General features: G+C 42.2%; 1 protein-coding gene across 1 annotated transcript in view; it reads left to right on the top strand.

Annotated features, from left to right (window-relative positions):
- Window positions 1-21,241, top strand: part of LOC116973618 (dystonin-like) — a 523,324-nt gene that overhangs the window by 479,797 nt on the left and 22,286 nt on the right. The window contains 12 exon segments of the mRNA XM_033021855.1: window positions 868-1,029; window positions 2,394-2,549; window positions 2,653-2,859; window positions 4,768-4,887; window positions 6,027-6,196; window positions 12,514-12,673; window positions 13,249-13,443; window positions 14,462-14,590; window positions 16,094-16,237; window positions 17,579-17,767; window positions 18,400-18,526; window positions 20,914-21,074. Coding sequence (XP_032877746.1) covers window positions 868-1,029; window positions 2,394-2,549; window positions 2,653-2,859; window positions 4,768-4,887; window positions 6,027-6,196; window positions 12,514-12,673; window positions 13,249-13,443; window positions 14,462-14,590; window positions 16,094-16,237; window positions 17,579-17,767; window positions 18,400-18,526; window positions 20,914-21,074 — 1,920 coding nt within the window.

Genomic DNA, 21,241 nt, shown 5'->3' with positions numbered 1-21,241 from the left:
TTAGTCCATTCAGAATCTTACATTTCAATTAAACCACCACTCGTCCTATAAAGCCCAATGACTTTAGGCCCTAGCTACTTCAACCCTTTTGTCCCAGGAAGTTGTGTCCAATTTGCTCATGATGATTGTTTATGTGAACCACAGCTGATGTTCAGCCATCTTACTGAGGCGTGATTAGTGACTCTCATAGAGAGAATCCTAAGTCTGCTGCAATGGATACAGCTCTCTCTCTGAGCACGACCACCCCGCAATCCAAGCTCCAGCAAAGCTTAGTGAAGAAGATTAAACTTTTTGTTAACATTTCTTTTTCTTTTTTTTTTCGCTTCATGAGGTCATAAGTAATAGGAGCAGAATCAAGCCATTCGGCTCATCAAGCCTACTCCGCCATTCAATCATGGACGATCTATCTCTCCCTCCCAACCCCATTCTCCTGCCTTCACGCGCGTGCTTCATCTCGGGCAAACTGGAGGCTTGCAGCCCATGGAATCATTTATTGGTTGTGTATTTGAGCCTTGCTCCAGACTGATGGTACAGTATAGAGTGAGTCCTGATCCATCAGTGGTAATGCTGTTGGAATGAGATGTTCCACCAAAAGCAGTGGAAGAGATTCCATGGCCAGAGACACAACCTGGAGCACTACCAGCGAGGCTCTCGCACAACCTCATTTACTTCTACAGATTCATTGTTGTTTTCTGGGTTACCTTTAGCAGCGGGGCAAATTTTCTGTTAGTTTCAGACCTTCACAGCCACACCTATATTGAATCAAGACAATTCCATGCACTTTTTTGGCGTTCAGTTAGACTATGGGTCGATCTAAGTATGGAAACACTTAAACAGATTAACAAAGATGCCATTTATTTCCATCAGGAGCTTTGTGCAGCATTTAGAGCCAAAGAGGAGATCTACAAGAACTTGATAAATAAGGGACAGCAGAACCGTGACCAAGCTGGTGACAGCAACGTGGAGACAGGCATCAACAACCTGAAAGAAAGATGGGAATCCGTCGAAATAAAACTAACAGAACGAAAGGTGCCAAATTATGCATTTTATAATGTAAAACACTGACGCAGAAGGCACCTTTAAATGTCTTTTAACACATTAGAATTATTTTAGCTTGCAATCTGAGCCTGTAATTCATGTTTAGCAACTAAATGAGACATTGATCATCATAAAGAAGGGCCATAATTCAGAGCGAACAATGAAACACTTACTTATAGCAGCGCAAAATATATGTAAACAAAGTGCTCTGTAAACACCAAAATAAACAAGATTAAAAATTCAGGCTATTAAAAAAAAGAACAAATCTTAATAGTGGTGATTGTGAGAATGTGGTTAAATAGTAATCTCACGTGGAGACGACCAGCATGATGAGTGTGGGAAGTGGTCAAGTTCAAGTGAGTTTATTGTCATGTGTCCCAATATAGGACAATTAAATTCTTGCTTTGCTTCAGCGCACAGAACATAGTAGGCATATTACTACAAAACAGATCAGTGTGTCCATATACCGTAATATAAATATATACACACATGAATAAATAAACTGATAAAGTGCAAATAACAGATAATTGGTTATTAATAATCAGAGTTTTGCCCGAGCCAGGTTTAATAGCCTGATGGCTGTGGGGAAGTAGCTATTCCTGAACCTGCTTGTTGCAGTCTTCAGGCTCCTGTACCTTCTACCTGAAGGGAGCAGTTTAACATTGATCTGATAGAAAGAGCAGTCTAAGGACTGGTTGCTGATGTTTTGTGAATACAGAACATTACATAGTGCACCGCCTCACCTGACAGTCCAAGATGTTGGCACTGCAAAGTGTTCTGCCCACCCACCACAGCTTTGAAGATATCACAAAGAAAGCACAAAATAACTTGTAAATAGCATGGCTTTCATAATCTCAGGATGTCCAAAAGTGCTTCAGTGAAAATGGTGAAAGTGTAACTCCTGTTGTAATTTAGGGAAGGAATAGTGAGCTTTTTTTGGGGTGAAATAATGAATCCCATAATAAAAGCAGGAAATTACACTCAGCAGGTCAGGCAGCATCTGTGGAAAGATAAAAAGTCACCATTTCAGATCCAAGACCCGCTTGTCAAAACTGGTAAAGAGTAAAGCAAATTGTTTTTTTCTAAAGGAGGAATGGGTAGAACAAAAGGAGTATCTCTGATAGGGCAAGTCCAATGTGTTAATGGAGGCAATATTCAGTATTGAGGCACATCTGTTGTGTGTTGTAAATAGGAAGTTTGAGCAAGATGCCCAGCAGGCCAGACCACTCAATTAGAATAAGCCAAAACTGAACAAAAATGCTGATATGCAGGAACAGCCCACTCTGAGCTGGGCAGAAATAGAGGGTGTGTATCCTAAAGTTGGGCTTTCTAACTGATCCACATCTCATGTGCAGGTTAAATTGGAGGAGGCCCTCAACTTGGCCACTAAGTTCCACAACTCCCTTCAAGACTTCATCAACTGGTTGACTCAGGCAGAACAAACCTTGATGTTAGTTGCATCGCCGAGCCTCATTCTGGACACCGTTTTATTTCAGATTGACGAACACAAGGTAAACGTAAACTCCGAGCGGGCACATGGAAAGTTCAAAATATATTTGAGCCTTGGCGTATTTCTCACTTTGGTTGATTGTGTTTTTGCTGCGGTGTCTGTAGGTTTTTGCCAATGAAGTCAACTCGCACCGTGAGAAAATAATTGAACTGGACAAGACCGGAACACATCTGAAGTACTTCAGTCAGAAGCAGGATGTTGTGCTCATTAAAAACTTGTTGATCAGTGTTCAAGCTCGATGGGAAAAAATTGTGCAGCGGTCAGTTGATCGAGGAAGAGGGCTAGATGATGCCAGGAAGCGTGCGAAACAGGTATGGTCATGAGTCTGTAGAAAATTATAGCGCAGAAGATGAATTTGTGATGTTAAATTTTGTGTGTTTGTCTTTACCAAATCAGTGGAAATAAAATCAGGCTATCTGTTGGTTTGTGCTTCTATAAATTGTTCAGCAAGTTTAAGATTCAAATTAATATGACAGTGATCTCGTAATATAAAGTAATTGGCCCCTGTTTGTTTCTTTTATGGTGCTTTGGAGAAAATACATCATGCAAAGGCCCATTTCTGCCCATTAAGCAACTATCAACAGCATGTTATTAAGCAACTATCAACAGCAACCTGGCCTCATGAGAACGTTATAACCATATAACCATATAACAATTTCAGCACGGAAACAGGCCATCTCGACCCTTATGAGGCCTCCTTATCTGGCCTTTCAGTTTGACTCCTTGTATGGCCTGACCTTTATGTTTGAGCTTGTGTATGCGTGACCTTTCAACATGATACTGAGGCCTTATGGCGAGAAGAGAAAACAGCAAATTCAAAAGTGACTCAAATGATTTGTTTTCTCTTACAAAGCTGCCAATATCTCCTACACCTGGAATGCCACAAACATTTTAGTTTAGAGATACAGCGCCGAAACAGGCCCTTCGGCCCCCTGAGTCTGTGCCGACCAACGCTCCCACACACTGCCGCCATCCTACACACATTAGGGACAATATACCTACGAACCTTTACGTCTTTGGAGTGTGGAGGAAACCGGAGATCCCGGAGAAAACCCATACAGGCCACGGGGAGAACGTTCAAACTCCGTACAGAAAAGCACCCGTAGACAGTATCAAACACAAGTCTCTGGCCCTGTAAAGCAGCAACTCTACCGCTGTGCCACCTTGTTTAAGAGAGTACTTTTTTTCATCTATTGGCTCATTTTTTGCAAAGCTGAATTGATTCTAAGTTACCCAGTTTCTTTGCTTATCTTTCCTCTGTTTATTCCACAATTTACATTAGCTAAGAAGGACAGTGATTTCCTAGTTCATGAAGGCCCCAGATTTTATCACTGGAAATGTCAGCTTGCACTCCAGCAGCATTACGGAGAATGGTTACCAATTCTCTGCACATATTGTGAGATGCTTCACCTCAACAAACTGTGGACGCACTTGCAGTCCTCTGGATAGGTCTAGAATTTAAATAGTCAAGTCAAGTCAAGTTTATTTGTCACATACACATACGAGATGTGCAGTGAAATGAAAGTGGCAATGCTCGCTGACTTTTGTGCAAAAAGATAAACAACCAAACAACCAAACAAACTATAAACACAATCATAAACACACATATTCTTTTACATAATAAATAATGGAAGGAAAAACGTTCAGTAGAGTTAGTCCCTGGTGAGATAGGCATTTACAGTCTGAATGGCCTCTGGGAAGAAACTCCTTCTCAACCTCTCCGTTCTCACCGCATGGCAACGGAGGCGTTTGCCTGACCGTAGCAGCTGGAACAGTCCGTTGCAGGGGTGGAAGGGGTCTCTCATGATATTGTTGGCTCTGGAGTTGCACCTCCTGATGTATAGTTCCTGCAGGGGGGCGAGTGAAGTTCCCATAGTGCGTTCGGCCGAACACACTACTCTCTGCAGATAAAAGCAGTGCGTGTGATTATGCAGCCTAAAATAATGTTCATGTTGCTGGCTACAAGATATTCTTTCAATATAGATAAACCTTATCATGTCTATCAAACCTAATTGTTTTTAAACAAAAATTCCAAGACCATATCAGGCTTTTTAATATCTAATTTGTCTTTGAGATTCTGCCAACCTTCCTGCTATTTGCTTGTGGTGTAATGTTTTGCGAGCGATAGGGGTAAAATAGGGCATTAATTTGAAGACTAGTACCTGGTTGTTAAAGCATTGAATGTTGGTGATTATTTTTATTTTATCATTCCATAATAGTTCCAAGAAGCCTGGAAGAAGTTGATGGAGTGGTTGGAAGAGTCAGAAAAAAACCTGGATTCCGACCTTGAAATTGCAAATGATCCAGACAAAGTGAAAATGCAACTTGCAAACCACAAGGTGATGTAGACGTTGTGGATCCTGCCAATATATGCTGCTCTAGAGGAGGTATCTTTCCCGTCAATTTGACGGAGGAGGTACACAATTCAAAAAATAGTTGGCGGGTTTTTGACAAGAGATTTGACCAAAACCCCTAATCTTCCACCAATATCTACAGTGTGCTCAATATTTTAGTCTGTTGAATTTTAGTGTGCAAGTTATCTAGTGTGTTTCATTCATTACAACTGTATCTACTCTTCAAAAGTATTATATTGGTGAGTGGGTAATTGAGGATGGCCTGAGGTTGTGAAAGATGACACATAATTATGGTTCTTTTATTTATTTATTATTTTACCCTCTTTTTGCAAATTCACATGAAAAATGAAAAATAACCCAGGTTTGTCAAATACCTTTTACATCTTAAGGATGTTGCCAACAACCAATCAACAATTTTGAAGCGCAGTAAAAATAGCATGTAAATCTGGCAGCCAAATCCAACAAAAGGCTTTAGTAATATCGTTTTTTTTATTTTCTTTGGACAAATCTTTGGAATATGTTTTTATTTTGAAAGATTTTGCAGAGCAAAGTCCAAAGAAAGAAGGATGATTTGCTTTGGACCACGATGTCAGGGAATAGTTGGAGTTCAAGGCTGGTTTTGAAATATTTTATTTATTGTTTTATTTTTATTTATTAGAAGTACAGTAAATTACAGTAGTACAAGCCACATATATCTTATTACATTTGTTGTACCCTTTCATTTTTTAAGCTTGAAGGAAAGATAGAAATAAAGAAAGTAGAGAAAGTGAGAGAAAGTTGTGTTAGTGTAAAGAGTGAATTTTAAAAAAAAACCCATGAGTAAGGGAAAAGAGTTAAGTAATAGACCCTAGAAAAGAAAGAAAGAAAAAACCAAAAAAAACAAAAGCTCTATTATGAAAACCGCGCAAAAGGGATATACCAACTTCGTATTTTTCCTCCCCCCTTACCAGATCCTGACACCATTTCTTTTTTGAAGTACTGATGCACCTTATATTTGTAGTAAGTCGATAAATGCAGACCACGTCTTTTGGAAGTGGTCTGATTTGCCTGCAAGGAGGAGTCTCATATCATATGTTTTGAAATGTAATGAAAACTCTTTGCCCTTTCCCTGCTTACAAACACAGGAGTTCCAAAAAGCACTCGGAGCAAAACATTCTGTATGTGACACAGCAGTAAGGACGGGCCGCTCCTTGAAGGAGAAGACAACTTTAGTAGATGATCACCAGAAGCTCGATGACATGTTGAGTGAACTGAGGGACAAGTGGGACACAGTGTGCGGGAAGTCAGTGGAAAGGTAAAGAAAACCAACTCGGAAAGCATTCGGTCCAAAGCAGGTTGCCTTCTCTGATCTCAATTGTGACTCTAAATAATGTCTGAATAAATTGCGCTGGCAATGAATGAAAATATCACTAAGTTGGTGAGTAGGGCGGCATTGAGGGAACTGATGAAATTAAGTACAGCATTTACCACAGTGTGTAGGTTAGAACTAATGTATGAGCGATTTTAAACTCTTTCAATGCAATTGTGTCCATTTGCTTGTTAAAGATCCCTTCTCATGAATGGTAGTTTTTTTCTCAAAAATCAAATAGAAAATCTGGGAAATGTGACATTTCTGAGCAGTGAGAATGTCAAACAATTTCCAACTTCTAAAGTTGACAAATAGATAAATCTCCCCAAAGTAATAAATATGGTTAAAGCTGTCCAAATTCAGAGGTGAGCACAGGTCTGAACGTGAAATATTAGATTCAAAACAGAAAAGCCTCAGAGACTGCAGGTACATTCTTTGATCCTGTCTCCATGCAGTCGCAGGAATGATAAAAGAGTCTGAAAACTTTCTTGATGATTTTTGGCACGATTGTGATGCTTGTATTGCTGCTCCTTTTGTACATCCTCAGTTCACCCCACTGGCGTTTGACCACCTATCCCCATTGTCTTGTTTCACACATAAACTCATCACCTTATCTGTCTACAGCTGCTTTGGAAAAGACATTTCACTGTGCAAATGCTCAATTGTGTAATGAAAAGTACACTATCAATTGTTTATGTTGGACATGGGTTATTTTGGTGAGTTATCACTAAATGGGGAGCACAGACTCAAAGTGATTAGTTGAAGGATGGAGGTACATTCATTCTTTGTAGTCACCCAAAGGGTAGTAGATGTCTGGAGCGTACTGCTGGACAGCGTGGAAGAGCCAGACACCTTCTTCATGTTTAAACAGAGTTTTTCATATACTTGAAGAGATGTGACCTGGACCAAAGTGGTCATTGTGTTGGGTAGCTCCTTTGGGAATAGCACAAACACAATGGGCTGAATGATCATCTGTATTGTATATTTTCTGTCCTTCTAAAAGAAGATTATAATTTTGTTTTATTGGAAGCCAAGATCTAGAATTAGCTGAAAGTGTTCTGTTATGACAAGGGTGGCACAGTAGTAGTTGCTGCCTTACAGTACCAGAAATCCGGGTTCGATCCTGACTATGGGTGCCGTTTTATACGGAGTTTAACATTCTCCCTGTAACCACGTGGGTTTTCCCCGGGTATGTATCCTCCCACATTCCAAAGACATAGGTTAATTGGCTGCTGTAAATTGTCCATAGTAGGTAGTGTAGAACTAGTGTTTAAGAAGGAACTGCAGATGCTGGAAAATCGAAGGTAGAACTAGTGTATGGGTGATTGCTGGCCGGCATGGACGGTGGGCCGAAGGGCCCGTTTCCACGCAGTATCTCTAAACTAAACCAACTAAACTATAGACCAATTACCTCACAATGTTATATCCCAAATCTATATATATAATTTTTTTTATTTTATATTTTTATTAGAAGCAGTGTGCAAAAGTATAAGCCACGGCATGTGACATAACTCATTTATTGTACATCTTCCATTTTAATTTGAACAAAAATGAAATAGAAAAAGAGAGATAGAGCAAGAAAGAAAGAAAGTGAAAGAGAGAGTAAATGTGTAAAAATAGAACCCCTAAACTACCAAATGAGTGTAGTCACAGAGTGAGTAAAAACTTTAAAAAATAAAAAGACAAAAACGAAAAATAATTTTAAAAAAATAAAAAAATGTGTTGATATACCTGCTTCATTTCTGCCACAGAAGGTAGTTGAGGCCAGTTCATTGGCTATATTTAAGAGGGAGTTAGATGTGGCCCTTGTGGTTAAAGGGATCAGGGGGTATGGAGAGAAGGCAGGTACAGGACTATCCTGTTGGATGATCAGCCATGATCATATTGAATGGCGGTGCAGGCTCGAAGGGCCGAATGGCCTACTCCTGCACCTATTTTCTATGTTTCTGTGTTTCTATTTCTCACCACACCCATCACCCAGTCCGTAAATCGGTTTAATATATATAATTCGAATGCCAGTTTGTCAATTATTCTTGAAAAGGCTTATTTAGAAAGTAATCCTATTGTGATCTGTATCTGGGATCAGTCTAATCACAAACCAATTCACTTTCATTGCGGAGGTGTATTTCCAATCTGACTCCATTAGGTTACCAAACTCGTGCAAAGACTTTTAGATTAAAACGTATCATTTTTCTCAGAAGCTTTACTTTTTTGTTATTTCCAGCTTTGGACTCCGATTTCTTCAGTATCAACAGTACTATTTTTCCATTAGAGTTGCGATGATCAGTTGATAGCATTGCTTTGTGTTATTATTGAATTGCTTTGCAAATCACGTGGACAACTTGCTTTCTTTGTTGATTCATTTCACTCTTTTTTGCTTGAAAGTGGACACCATGAAATGATTATAAGGCAGTGCTTTGTCATTTAAGGTTTTCAAAATTATTCTTGACAGTCAACTAATTAAAAGATCAGAGTAAAGCTCTGAGCTCATCTTGGCTTCTGTTATTGATTTGAGGAATTTCTGTTTCTTGGAGGAGTTTTTTGTTTTGTTTAGCTCTGACAGCTTGGAGATTGTTGGGAACTTTGTTTAGTTGAGTCATGGGGTCATTCAGTACTAAATTAGACCCATCTAATTCCATGTCAACCATCGGGCATCCATTTACACTAATCCTACACTCATTTATTGTATTCTCCCTGCACTCCCATCAACTCCCCCAGATTCTACCACTCACCTACCTTTTAAGGCTGTATATAGTGGCAAATTGACCTATGAACTTGATTGTTACATTACTTTAGACATAGAAAATAGGTGCAGGAGTAGGCCATTCGGCCCTTCGAGCCTGCACTGCCATTCAATATGATCATGGCTGATCATCCAACTCAGTATCCTGTACCTGCCTTCTCTCCATACCCCCTGATCCCTTTAGCCACAAGGGCCACATCTAACTCCCTCTTAAATATAGCCAATGAACTGGCCTCATCTACCTTCTGTGGCAGAGAGTTCCAGAGATTCACCACTCTCTGTGTGAAAAATGTTTTTCTCATCTCGGTCCTAAAGGATTTCCCCTTTATTTTTAAACTGTGACCCCTTGTCCTGGACTTCCCCAACATCGGGAACAATCTTCCTGCATCTAGCCTGTCCAACCCCTTAAGAATTTTGTAAGTTTCTATAAGATATCCCCTCAATCCTCTAAATTCTGGCGGGTACAAGCCGAGTCTATCCAGTCTTTCTTCATATGAAAGTCCTGCCATCCCAGGAATCAGACTGGTGAACCTTCTCTGTACTCCCTCTATGGCAAGAATGTCTTTCCTCAGATTAGGAGACCAAATCTGTACGCAATACTCCAGGAGTGGTCTCACCAAGACCCTGTACAACTACATGGTCCTGAGGAGAACGTGCAAGCACCACACCACCGGAGGCCAGAATCAAACTTTGGTAGCTGGAATTGTGAGGCAGCAGATTGGCCACTTGCACCCCTTCACCACCATGGTGCTCCTCCTCCTGCTGGGACTAGGTCTATGGAACTGGTGCTTTAGGTGCAAACCTAGAAGACATGACATTTCTGAGAGTTGTGGAGCACAACCAATATCCAGGAACAAAGGGGAAGGGGAGCCGTTCTCACAATATTCAGTCAAAACATTGTAACTTAACACTTCCTATCTGCCCCCGACCAATCCTCATATTCCAGGCAAACTCTTGAGAGAGTGAAAGGAATTGCATTTTGTCCACTGAGTTTGGAAGCACGGAATCATGAGGGGAGTTGGGGATGAGACATCATCTTGACTTTATGTGTGCATTCTCCAGCCCAGTTGGCCACCAGTCCTTCCAACAAAGGAATTGGAAACACGAGTGAGGAAATTTGTGAATTAACTTGAGATGTTTTGGGGATAATTTATGTGGTACTTTATAGATTGGGCTACAACAGATACAATTATGGTTGCACTGCAGACACCATTTTTGTAGAATACGAGGAGTAGTTGGGTCAAATATGAAAATTAATATTGATTTTACATAATTGGCTAAGACCTCTCCATGCCTGACTTTGTGTTAGGATTGGTTTTATGGATAGTGGTCTCTGCATTGTATTAGGTTAAGTGGGTAGTTGCCTTTTAATACAGTCAACTCAGTGTCATATTCACACAAAATGTGTAGGAAGGAACTGCAGACGCTGGTTTGCACTGAAGATAGACACCAAAAATGCTGGAGCAACCAGGCAGCACAGGCAGCATCTTCACACATGTGGTTGGAGCTTGAAAGCTGTCGAGAGTTCTAAAAGGCTATTTGAGACTGCTCAGTGTTGAGAGTGAAAGGTCAGACTGACGAGAATAACAATGGCTTGATCAGTCTGACCACTTCAGAATGGTAACGAATGGAGCTCTCTATGCAGCTTCTAATGGCTGTTCAGGATTACATAATGAATATCATGGTTAATCTTGAAGATGCAAATGGCATAGTTCATTCATTCATTCATTCATTCATTCATTCAATTCGTAAAATGTAAAAAAAATCAGGGCAATCTCTTTGTTTAAGAACTGTAATAGATATTATTAATTGATAATACCACTTGAAACTTTCCGAAGCCATTGAAGGTAGGCAACGGACACAGAGGAAGCCAACGGACACGGAGGTAGCCAACAGACAACGGTTTTTTATGGTTCATAGAAAACAAGCAAGGAACATCACAATAGTGCTTAACAGTAGGGGGGAGACACAAGAACCAAAGATGTTGGGAAGTTGAGCAACGTGCTGGAGGAACTCAGCGGGTCACCAGCATCTGTGGAGGGAATGGACTGCTGACATTTTAGGTTTGGGTCTTCTTCGGACTGATGGAATGGTGGAAAAGAGAATGGGTGTGGGGCAAATCTTGGCAAGTGACAGGTCGACACAGGTCATGGCAGGGGTGATCTGCAGATTGGTGGAGATAGGGTCAAAATCTAGAGGATTTTGCATGTTTGCAGGGACTGGTTAAAAAATGTCTGTATATACCCGTGCCAGTAGGGTTGAACTGAAAGTAAGCCAAGGCATCATGAAGGAAAATATTTACTACGCAACAAGTGTTTGGAATATATTGCCTCATATGGAGATGGGGTAATTATTTAATAATAAACTTTAAACAGATTAGGAAAAACACTTAAAAAATAGAAAAATTGTGGTTTACGGAAAGAGACTAATTTATCATCATTTTTGTGGATGAATGCCTAACTTCTGTGCCATGCAATCCGAAGAATTTATGAAATCTTGGTAACCTTTGTTTAATAACTTGTATCAAAAATGTACATGTGCTGTAAATTATCGACGCCAAAAGAATTGTACGGATCGAAAACAAACTGAGTAGATAAATTAAACACAGAATGTGGAAGCCCACGGCATTCACAGAATTGTTGTGATTTTATTGTTTGCAGTTGAATATTTCCCCATCATTGTTTCATTCGATCCTGAATGTACGAAGAATAATTAGCAACTTTCCAGAGTTGTGTGATGGGTGATGTGAGATTGGCTGCTGATTACATGACTTGTCCTATTTTCCTTCCCAAGTATGGAGCAGCCAACTCGACATTTGCTCAGCTTAGCCTTGCCAAAGCTGATAGAAGTATGTAAAATTATGGCAGGCATAAAGAGCAAAGACAGTCAAAACCTTTCTCCCAGGTTGGCAATGTCAAAGACCAGATGGCAGAGCTTTAGGGTGAGAAGGGCAAAGGTTAAGGGAGAAGTGCAGGGCAGGTTTTTTTCAGTGGTGGATGCCTGGAACATGCTGCCGGGGGTGGTGGTGTTGAATAGATATGTTCAAGGAATTTAAGAGGCTTTTAGATGGCACATGGATAAGCAAAGAATGGAGGGATATGGATCACATGCAGGCAGATCAGATTAGTTTATCTTGACATCATGTTCGGCACAGACTTTGTGGGCCGAAGGGCCTGTTCTTGTGCGCACTGTTCTATGTTCTATGAGGCTGGAAGTTCTGCCTGACAACTGTTTGGTGCATTTCAGTTTGAGAGCAGGAAACTGCCAGCTGTCCCAACCAGGTGTGAGCTTCAGAAACGTGTGCCCTCAAGACCCTGTCTAGTCTTAATGTACGCTCTGCAACAAGGGCCTTGGGATTGTTTTTATGAGGAAAAATTCCTACCGTCCAAGATTGTGAGGGCAAGTTGTGCTTTTTCAACTTTTAGTGATGGCAGGCCAACCTCGTGTTTTAGCTTGAAGAAGTTCACTCATGGCTGCAGTTGGCTGAACTTGTGTCTAAGTTATTCTGTTTCCATTTCAGACAGAACAAGTTGGAGGAAGCACTGCTGTTTTCAGGCCAGTTTACGGAAGCCTTGCAAGCCCTGATTGATTGGCTGTACAAGATCGAGCCGATGCTGGCTGAAGACCAGCCAGTGCATGGAGACGTTGACCTGACCATGAACCTAATTGATGCTCACAAGGTATTGTCATCTACATCCAGCAACATTGCCCATTGGATGGCACCCTCTCTTTCCACCACATTCTAGACCCCACGCCTCACTGTGTCCACCATCTAAATTAATATATTAATTAATATTACATAATAATAGAATAATTCATTAACAGATTTATATAATAATGAATATCGAACAGGACATTACAGAAACAGGCCCTTTGGCCTGCAATGTCTCTGCCAAACATGATGCCAAGTTAAACTGATCTCCTCTGCCTGTATGCGATCCACATCCCTCCATTCCCTGCATATCGTGTGCCTGTCCAAAAGCCTCTTCAATGGCACTATCATATCTGCCTTCACCACCAATCCTGGCAATTCATTCAAGCACCTGGGTAGATAAACCCTACCCTGCACATTCTTAAACTTTTCCCCGCTCACAAAGCAGGGCGCTAGTCTGACATTCCCACCCTGGGACACAACCCTTTCACGAATCGAGCAATATCTCTCCTGTGGTAGCCCCGCTTATTCAGCAACGTGCGGGGATTTATAGACCGTCTTTTTTCTGTTCTGCACGTTGACAAGCATTTGTCTTCTGCTCAGGTCTTCCAGAAGGAGCTGGGCAAACGGACAAGCGGTGTCCAGGCCCTGAAACGCTCGGCCCGTGAGCTGGTTGATGCCAGCCGCGATGATTCATCCTGGGTCAGGGTGCAGATGCAGGAGCTCAGTACTCGCTGGGAGACTGTGTGTGCTCTCTCTGTCTCCAAACAAGTTAGACTGGAACAAGCCCTCAAACAGGTAAGAAGACCTCAGTGCCAAAGTGTAACGTTAGCATCCCGGTGCGGCAAAGTGGCCTTTGTCATACAGCACGGAAACAGGCCCTTCAGCCCAACTTGCCCGTGTCAACCAAGATGCCTCATCTACACTAGTCCTTCCTGTCCGTGTTTGACTCCTATCCCTCGAAACCTTTCCTATCCATATACGTGTCCACATGTTTTTTAAATGTTATAGTACCTGCCTCATCTACCTATTCTGGCAGCTCATTCCATATACCCACCACCTCCTGTGTGAAAAATAGATGTTGTTTTTTCTCTCTCTCTCTCTCTCTCCCCCTCTCTTACAATTACAATTTCACACTTGCAGAAGAATCTGCCTGTCCTGCCCCTCATTCAGATGGTCATTGACAGCATGTCTGAAAATGAATGTCTTTAACCCCACCGGGAGCATCAGAGCTGAGCCTCATCTTGGTCTTTGTCAGTGGTCCTGCTGCCTACCACTAGACTGAGCAGATTCAGAACTTTTATAGCATAGACCGAGGCCACTTGGCCATCATACCCCTTGAAGGAACCCTCCAAACAGCTCTGTTCCCAATCCCTTCCTAAAAACGTGCATGTATTTTACATTTCAGTTGTGTCTCTTTGCGTGGTTCCATTTCTGGCCCAGTAGAGAGGAGGAAAGTTGTACTGAACTGCCCCAGATGAAGATCGAGACACCCTCTCTTCCTCAGCCACACGGCTGGTTTTGCCCTGAGGGGCCATTTTAATCACTTGAGCCCTTGGATAACTTCTGCCCTCCAGTGAAAGAAGCTAATTTAGGTTAGTTTAGAGATACAGCATAGAAACAAGCCCTTCGAGCCCATGTGTCCACGACGACCAGTGATTCCCCTAAAATTATCCTATGCACGACGTAATCTTCTTGAGATTCATCAGGTTTTTTTTCATCTGTCTTTACTCAAAAAGTTAAAGTAACTTAAACTGGTGTGAAGGGCTGGCTGGCAGGTTGCAAGTGTTGTGACGAATGACTGTTGCGTTTACAGGCTGAGGAATTCCACTCTGCTGTGCACGTGCTGCTCGAGTGGCTGGCTGAGGCTGAACAGACACTTCGTTTCCATGGCGTTCTTCCAGATGACAACGATGCTCTCCAGGCGCTCATCAATCAACACAAGGTTGGAAAGAAGCTGGAAGACAAAAGTTTCAAAAGTTTAAAATGGGGCTTGAGGAATGTACCAGCGTAGAGATACGTTTTGCAGCAAAGGGGTTTCTAGCCAACACTGAGCCCACATCTATCACTGAAACCAGTGGCATTGTGGTTACCTTACTGTAATGATAACCTTGGACTAATGCTCAATTTTGAACTACAAAGTTAGGTTTAGTAATAGTGAAGGTGCACCTCCAAAATGGTTGTAAAATCCATCTATGTAGGAAAATCCATCTGGTCCATAAAGGAAGGGAAGAAAATCTGCTACCTGATCTGGCCTACAAGTGACTTCAGACCCAGTGCAAAATGCTTCATGTGCAGCCAACTTGCCAAGTAATGTTACTGAGCAAATTGAGAATGGGCTATCGGTGCTGAACCTGCTGGCAATACACGGATGGGGGTAACATCTCTAGTAACTCAATGATAGCAAGGTCTTTAGGATGTGTTTAATGGGTGCTGAACAACTAATGAGGAGATATGCCTCAAATTGCATCAGCAACTGCACAGTGGTGATGATAACATTGGCACAGCATTCTGGATGTCTGTGGCCATGGCTTTCTTTAGCAAGAACAGGTACATCAATAATTTCCAGCGATGGTTAGACTGCTATTAGAAGTGGATTATATTTCTGTCTTTATCTTGGTATTGGTTTATTAATGTTACTTGTCCTGGCAAGTAGTACAGCTGGCAATTGAACCAGCATACCCACAACTAGAGAGCAATCCTGAGCTACTATCTAACTCATTGGGGACTCTCGGACTATCTTTGATCGGACTTCACTGGACTATCTTGCACTTTATTCACATTATTCCCTTTATCGTGTAGCTGTATACTGCATGGCTCGATTGTAGTCATGTATTGTCTTTCCGTTGACTGGTTATCACGCAGCAAAAGCTTTTCACTGTACCTCGGTACACGTGACGATAAACTAAACTCAGCAATACAGTGAAAATCTTTGATCTTACCATACATGAGTGCCATACAATCATACCATACAAGAGGACAATAGTTGGTGCAACAGTGAAAATAAGCAGAGTGTGGACACATGGTGTTACAGAGAAACAGTATACCTGCTTTCAAGATTTGTATCTTCTGCCCAACGGGAAAGGCGAGACGAGGGAATGATCAGGGTGAAAATGGTTCTTGAAAATATATGCTGCTTTCCCTAGGCAGTGTGACATGGAGATGGAGGTGAGGGGGGAGACTGGTTTGTGAGATGGACTGGGCTGTGTCCACAACTGTCTGCAGTTTTTGTAGTCTTGGGCAGAGCAGTTGCCATACCAAAATGTGATGCACTTGATAGGATGCTTTCTATGCATCATCTGCAGAAATTGATAAGAGTCATTGGGAGAATGCCACATTCCCTTAGTCTTCCGAGGAGTTAGAAGTGTTGATGTGCGTTCTTGTGTTTTAGAAACCTATGTGTCTTGGCCTTGCAGGGTTGACTGCTTTGATCTTTTATTTCTTGAAGGAGTTTGTGAAGAAGCTGGAAGAGAAGATGTCCGAGCTGAATTCAGCTGTGGCTATGGGGGAGTCCATCTTGTCCATTTGCCACCCAGACTCCATCACAACCATCAAGCATTGGATCACAATCATCCAAGCCCGATTCGAAGAGGTAACTCTCCTGAAGTCGTGACTGCATTCTTCTCAACTTACTGCTGCAGTCTGGCTGAGAAGAAAGTGTTTGCACCCCCAGTGTGGAATATATCAATGCCATTTAGTCCTTTTAAGTCGATTTATTTAGAACTGTTGTATGTTATCTTAGAATAAAGGGGAGGTCATTTAAGACCGAGGTGAGAAAAAACTTTTTCACCCAGAGAGTTATGAATTTATGGAATTCCCTGCCACAGAGGGCAGTGGAGGCCAAGTCACTGGATGGATTTAACGGAGAGTTAGATAGAGCTCTAGGGGCTAGTGGAGTCAAGGGATATGGGGAGAAGGCAGGCACGGGTTATTAATAGGGGATGATCAGCCATGATCACAATGAATGGCGGTGCTGGCTCGAAGGGCTGAATGGCCTCCTCCTGCACCTATTTTCTATGTTTCTATGTTATAAAACACAATTGCTCTGCACACATTCGGCATTGGTCTCAACAATGCCAGTGACAGGGATCATGAATTGTGGCCACCTCTCTGTAAATAGCAGTCCCTTCACCTCCTGGAACAGCAGACAGTGCGCACAATGATCAGTTTTATCCGCCAGTCATTCCATCCTAATTTCTGCTGCGATTTAATGGGCTATGGTATTTATATGTCTATATCCAGGTTTTTGAGGAGAAGGCAGAAGAATGGCATTGAGAGGGAAAAGTAGATCAGTGGCGGACCAGACTAGATGGGCAGAATGGCCTAATTTTGCTTCTATATCTTATGAGCTTACGAACACTTGAGAGAATTCTCCATCCCATTGGCAGCTCCCAACACCACTCCCAACGTTCCGATAACTGCAGCATCACCACTGTTGATAACTCGACTATGGGGAGAGGAGGTTGATCGCAATCAATGCATGGATGATCACCTTGCAATAAAGCTGTGATGAGTCTTTCCTCGAAGCTCTTGCCACGTAGTTTTCTTGCTTCGCTCCATCCCATCAGCAGTGTGTACTGTTGACAAGCCTGCACTCCCACATCGATCAATGGCGCTCTTCAACATCACGAGTCAGACATGAGGAAAGGTGTCGTAGCTTGTCCAAACACTCATTTTCGTGCCCGACAAGCAGAAGCTCGCTGTGTGGTAAATGCTGATGAAGAAGACCTTTCTTCTGCTTCTTCCGAGTGGTTGATGCTGTGTCTGGCAGTACTTCTAGAGAGCAAGAGCAGAGCCAGATGATCTATAGATACAGGAGTATGGGCATGTGTAATGGAGTACAGTCAGGGCTGCTATGGTCTTATGGTCTTTACAGATGTGCATCAAATTCCAGAATCTTTTGTGATGTTTTTTTTTTAATGTAAAATATCAGGTAACCGCATGGTGCAAGCAGCATCAACTGCGACTGGAAGCAGCTCTCGCTGAGGTTATCACCAATCAGGAGTTGATGGAGAGCCTTTTGGGTTGGTTACAGTGGGCGGAGACGATACTCACTCAGAGAGACCAAGAGTTGCTCCCACAGGAGATTGAAGAAGTCAAGACACTTATAGCTGAGCACCAGGTAACCACATGTTGGAAGAAACTGCAGACGCTGATTTCACCAATGATAGACACAAAATGCTGGAGTAACTCAGCGGGTCAAGCAGCATCTCTGGAGAAAATGGATAGGTGACGCTTCAGGTCGAGGTTCTTCTTCAGCTGAGTTACTCCAGCTTTTTGTGTCTACCACAGCCTTAAACCAGCACAGTTAATGCTAACTATGACCAAGTGATGGGTTTGGATTGTCCAAGTTAATGTAGTGGCAGACATGATGTAACATTCTTAATTTAATATGTCGGGAATTGCCTTATAATCTCTGTTTAATGGAACTGGGATGTGCATGTCAGAAAGGTCACCATTGTCTAGTTTGCAACATGATAGTAATTATGATATCTTCTCTGGACTAGACAGGTGAGCCTTTTCATCATATTTCAAGGCAATAGTAATGTCCACCTGGAGAAAGCGATGGTTGATAGCAACTTCTGTATCTGGCAATAATTAGCATTGTCACTTACATGAATGAGCTGTGGAGATCCAGTGACTGGGTGTAACATCATCCCCGCAAAAGAGAAGAGAAGGGTATGAGGAGGCAAGAAAGGTTCTCTTGCAAATATTAGCACCGCATTTTCTCCAATGAGATGTTTCTAATTTCAGACGTTTATGGAGGAGATGACCAGGAAACAGCCCGACGTGGATAAGGTCACAAAGACATACAAGAGGAAAGCTGCAGAGCCAGCGCAGATCTCATCCCACATTCCTAGCACAGAGAAGGGAAGGTCAAGTGAGTATTATTCAATCTTCATCCAAATTGCATTATGTATTGCTGGGTTTGTTCATTTTTGATGATTTTCATCTTGGGGCTGATAGGAAGTGAACAAAGTGCTGGGCCCAGTTTTAGTTTCAATGGTTCAAAGGTTTCTTTATTATCCAAGTACAGATGATGTATTTATTTGCAAATATACATGTCTCTGAGTGGAACAGCAACATCCCTCAAGGAGCAGATAGATAGATTAGATGCAGGCAATATTTGTCACAGAATATTACAGGGCGGCACGGTGGCGTAGCGTTAGAGTTGTTGCCTTACAGCACCAGAAACCCGGGTTTGCATCCTGACTACGGGTACTGTCGGTGTGGAGTTTGTACATTCTCCCCGTGACCATGTGGGTTTTCTCCAGGTGCTCCGGTTTCTTGCCACATTATAAGACGTGCAGGTTTGTAGGTTATAAGGTGATAAGTGATAGGAGCATAATTAGGCCATTCGGGCCATCAAGTCTCCTCCGCCATTCAATCATGGCTGATCTATCTCTCCCTCCTAACCCCATTCTCCCCATAATCCCTGACACCCGTACTAATCAAGAATTAGGATGGGTTAATTGGCTTTTGTAATTTGTCAATTCTCCGTAGCATGTTGGATAGTGTTAGTGTACAGGGTAATCACGAGTCAGCCAATGGGCCTGTTTCCACGCTATATCTCTAAAGTCTAAAAGGTCCATTTCAGCCTAAGTACATTTTAAAATATGTGCCAATTACTCTAAAATAACCCCATTGGCTGTAAACATTATTTATTAGTTGATGGGAACCTCATTTCTGCTCAAAATATTGTGAGGCTCCACATTCTCTTTGGCTGAGGAGATTCTCAGTGACATCTGAGTTGGATGATCAGCCATACAGCAATTAAAAAAATTTTACACAGAGAGTGGTGAATCTGTGGAATTCTCTGCCACAGAAGGTAGTTGAGGCCAGTTCATTGGCTAGATTTAAGAGGGCGTTAGATGTGGCCCTTGTGGCTAAAGGGATCAGGGGGTATGGAGAGAAGGCAGGTATGGGATATTGATTTGGATGATCAGCCATGATCATATTGAATGGCGGTGCAGTCTCAAAGGGCCGAATGGCCTACTCCTGCACCTATTTTCTATGTTTCTACACTGAGTTGGATGATCAGCCATGATCATATTGAATGGCGGTGCAGGCTCGAAGGGCCGAATGGTCAACTCCTGCACCTATTTTCTATGTTTATATGTTTCTATACCCAGTTTTCTCACATTGGCTGCAACATTCACATAGAAAACAATAGCTAAAGCAGGAGATTTGCTTGTGTGGCTGACTGTGATGGTGCAGTTGGTTGCAGGTATTTGAGGCAGTTTGCTGTTGGCTTCTCCATTGTGTCAAACTGTGCACACAATGTATCTTTTTGGAAAGCAGACAAAATTGAATTAAATCTCGCTGCAGCTGTTTGACAGAAAGAGTGACAGTGACTTTCCAAATGGATAAGTACTTTGGCCAGGGAAGGACAAAGGGGATGGACGATTATAGACCACGTGGGGTCGGATGGGATTAGTTTAAATTTGGCATCGTGATCAGCGCAGGTATTGTGGGCTGAAGGGCCTGTTCCAATGCTGTACTGTTTCATGTACTGGGAAAGTTGCCATGATGGGTCGTCAAGTTGTTAGTCATAGAGTCATATGGTTATACAACTTGGAAACAGGCCTTTGGCCCACCATGTCCATGCCAACCGAGTTGGAGTTTGGGCTATTCCCATTTAGCCCATAGCCCTCTGCATATATCTGACCAAATGTCTTTTTAAAAGTCATCATTATACCTGCTGTTATAGCTTCCTCTTGCTGCTCATTCCAGGTACGGACTAACTGGTGAGCTTCCAGTGGAAGTGAGCTTCCAGTGGAAGTGGTGAAGGCAGGTTCGATTTTATCATTTAAAAATAAATTGGATAGGCTATATGGACGGGAAAGGAATGGAGGGTTATGGTCTGAGTGCAGGTAGATGGGACTAGGGGAGAATGAGTGTTCGGCACGGACCAGAAGGGCCGAGATGGCCTGTTTCCGTGCTGTAATTGTTATATGGTTATATGGTTACCTTCTGAGTAAAAAAAACTGTGTCTGAAGTCCCTCTTAAATCCTTCCCCACTCATCATATGTTTATGGATGGTATGCAGTGTTTTCCATTTAACATGACATTTTGTATTAAATATATTCAGCATATATATTATGTGTGTGTGTGTGTATATATTGCAGCTTAATGCAGTGTGACTTGCACCCAACAAGTTGTTTACAGTGAGGAGAGGTTGGGTAATTTGGGTTCCATTGGGAAAGGCAGTGGCATGCCAGTGAATCTTCTTCCTGCTGTTAAATAATCGCGTGGCTTCTCTCGTAGGGAAAAGACTGCCAGCGCGGGCTCTCTATTCATCAGCAACGCAGACTATTGAAACTAAAAATCCACGTGCTAACCTGCTTGTTAGCAAGTGGCAGCAGGTGTGGCTGTTGGCCCTGGACAGGCGGCGGAAGCTCAACGATGCGCTGGACAGGCTGGAGGAGGTGAGCATTTCAGCATCACTGCTTCTCATACATTGAATGGAAGGAAGCGTTCTCTCAAATGAAACTAATATTTAATATTACGTGGATATACCAATGCAGTTCTATTTTTGGAACAACACTTTTCAATTTGCAAATTTATTAAGTGATGGTAAACTGTTTTTTCAGAA

Source organism: Amblyraja radiata, chromosome 5 (genome assembly GCF_010909765.2).
Source record: "Amblyraja radiata isolate CabotCenter1 chromosome 5, sAmbRad1.1.pri, whole genome shotgun sequence".
In the NCBI taxonomy this organism is placed as follows: domain Eukaryota; kingdom Metazoa; phylum Chordata; class Chondrichthyes; order Rajiformes; family Rajidae; genus Amblyraja; species Amblyraja radiata.
The sequence above is the reverse complement of the archived record's forward strand: the minus strand, read 5'-3'. Positions and strand labels throughout refer to the sequence as shown.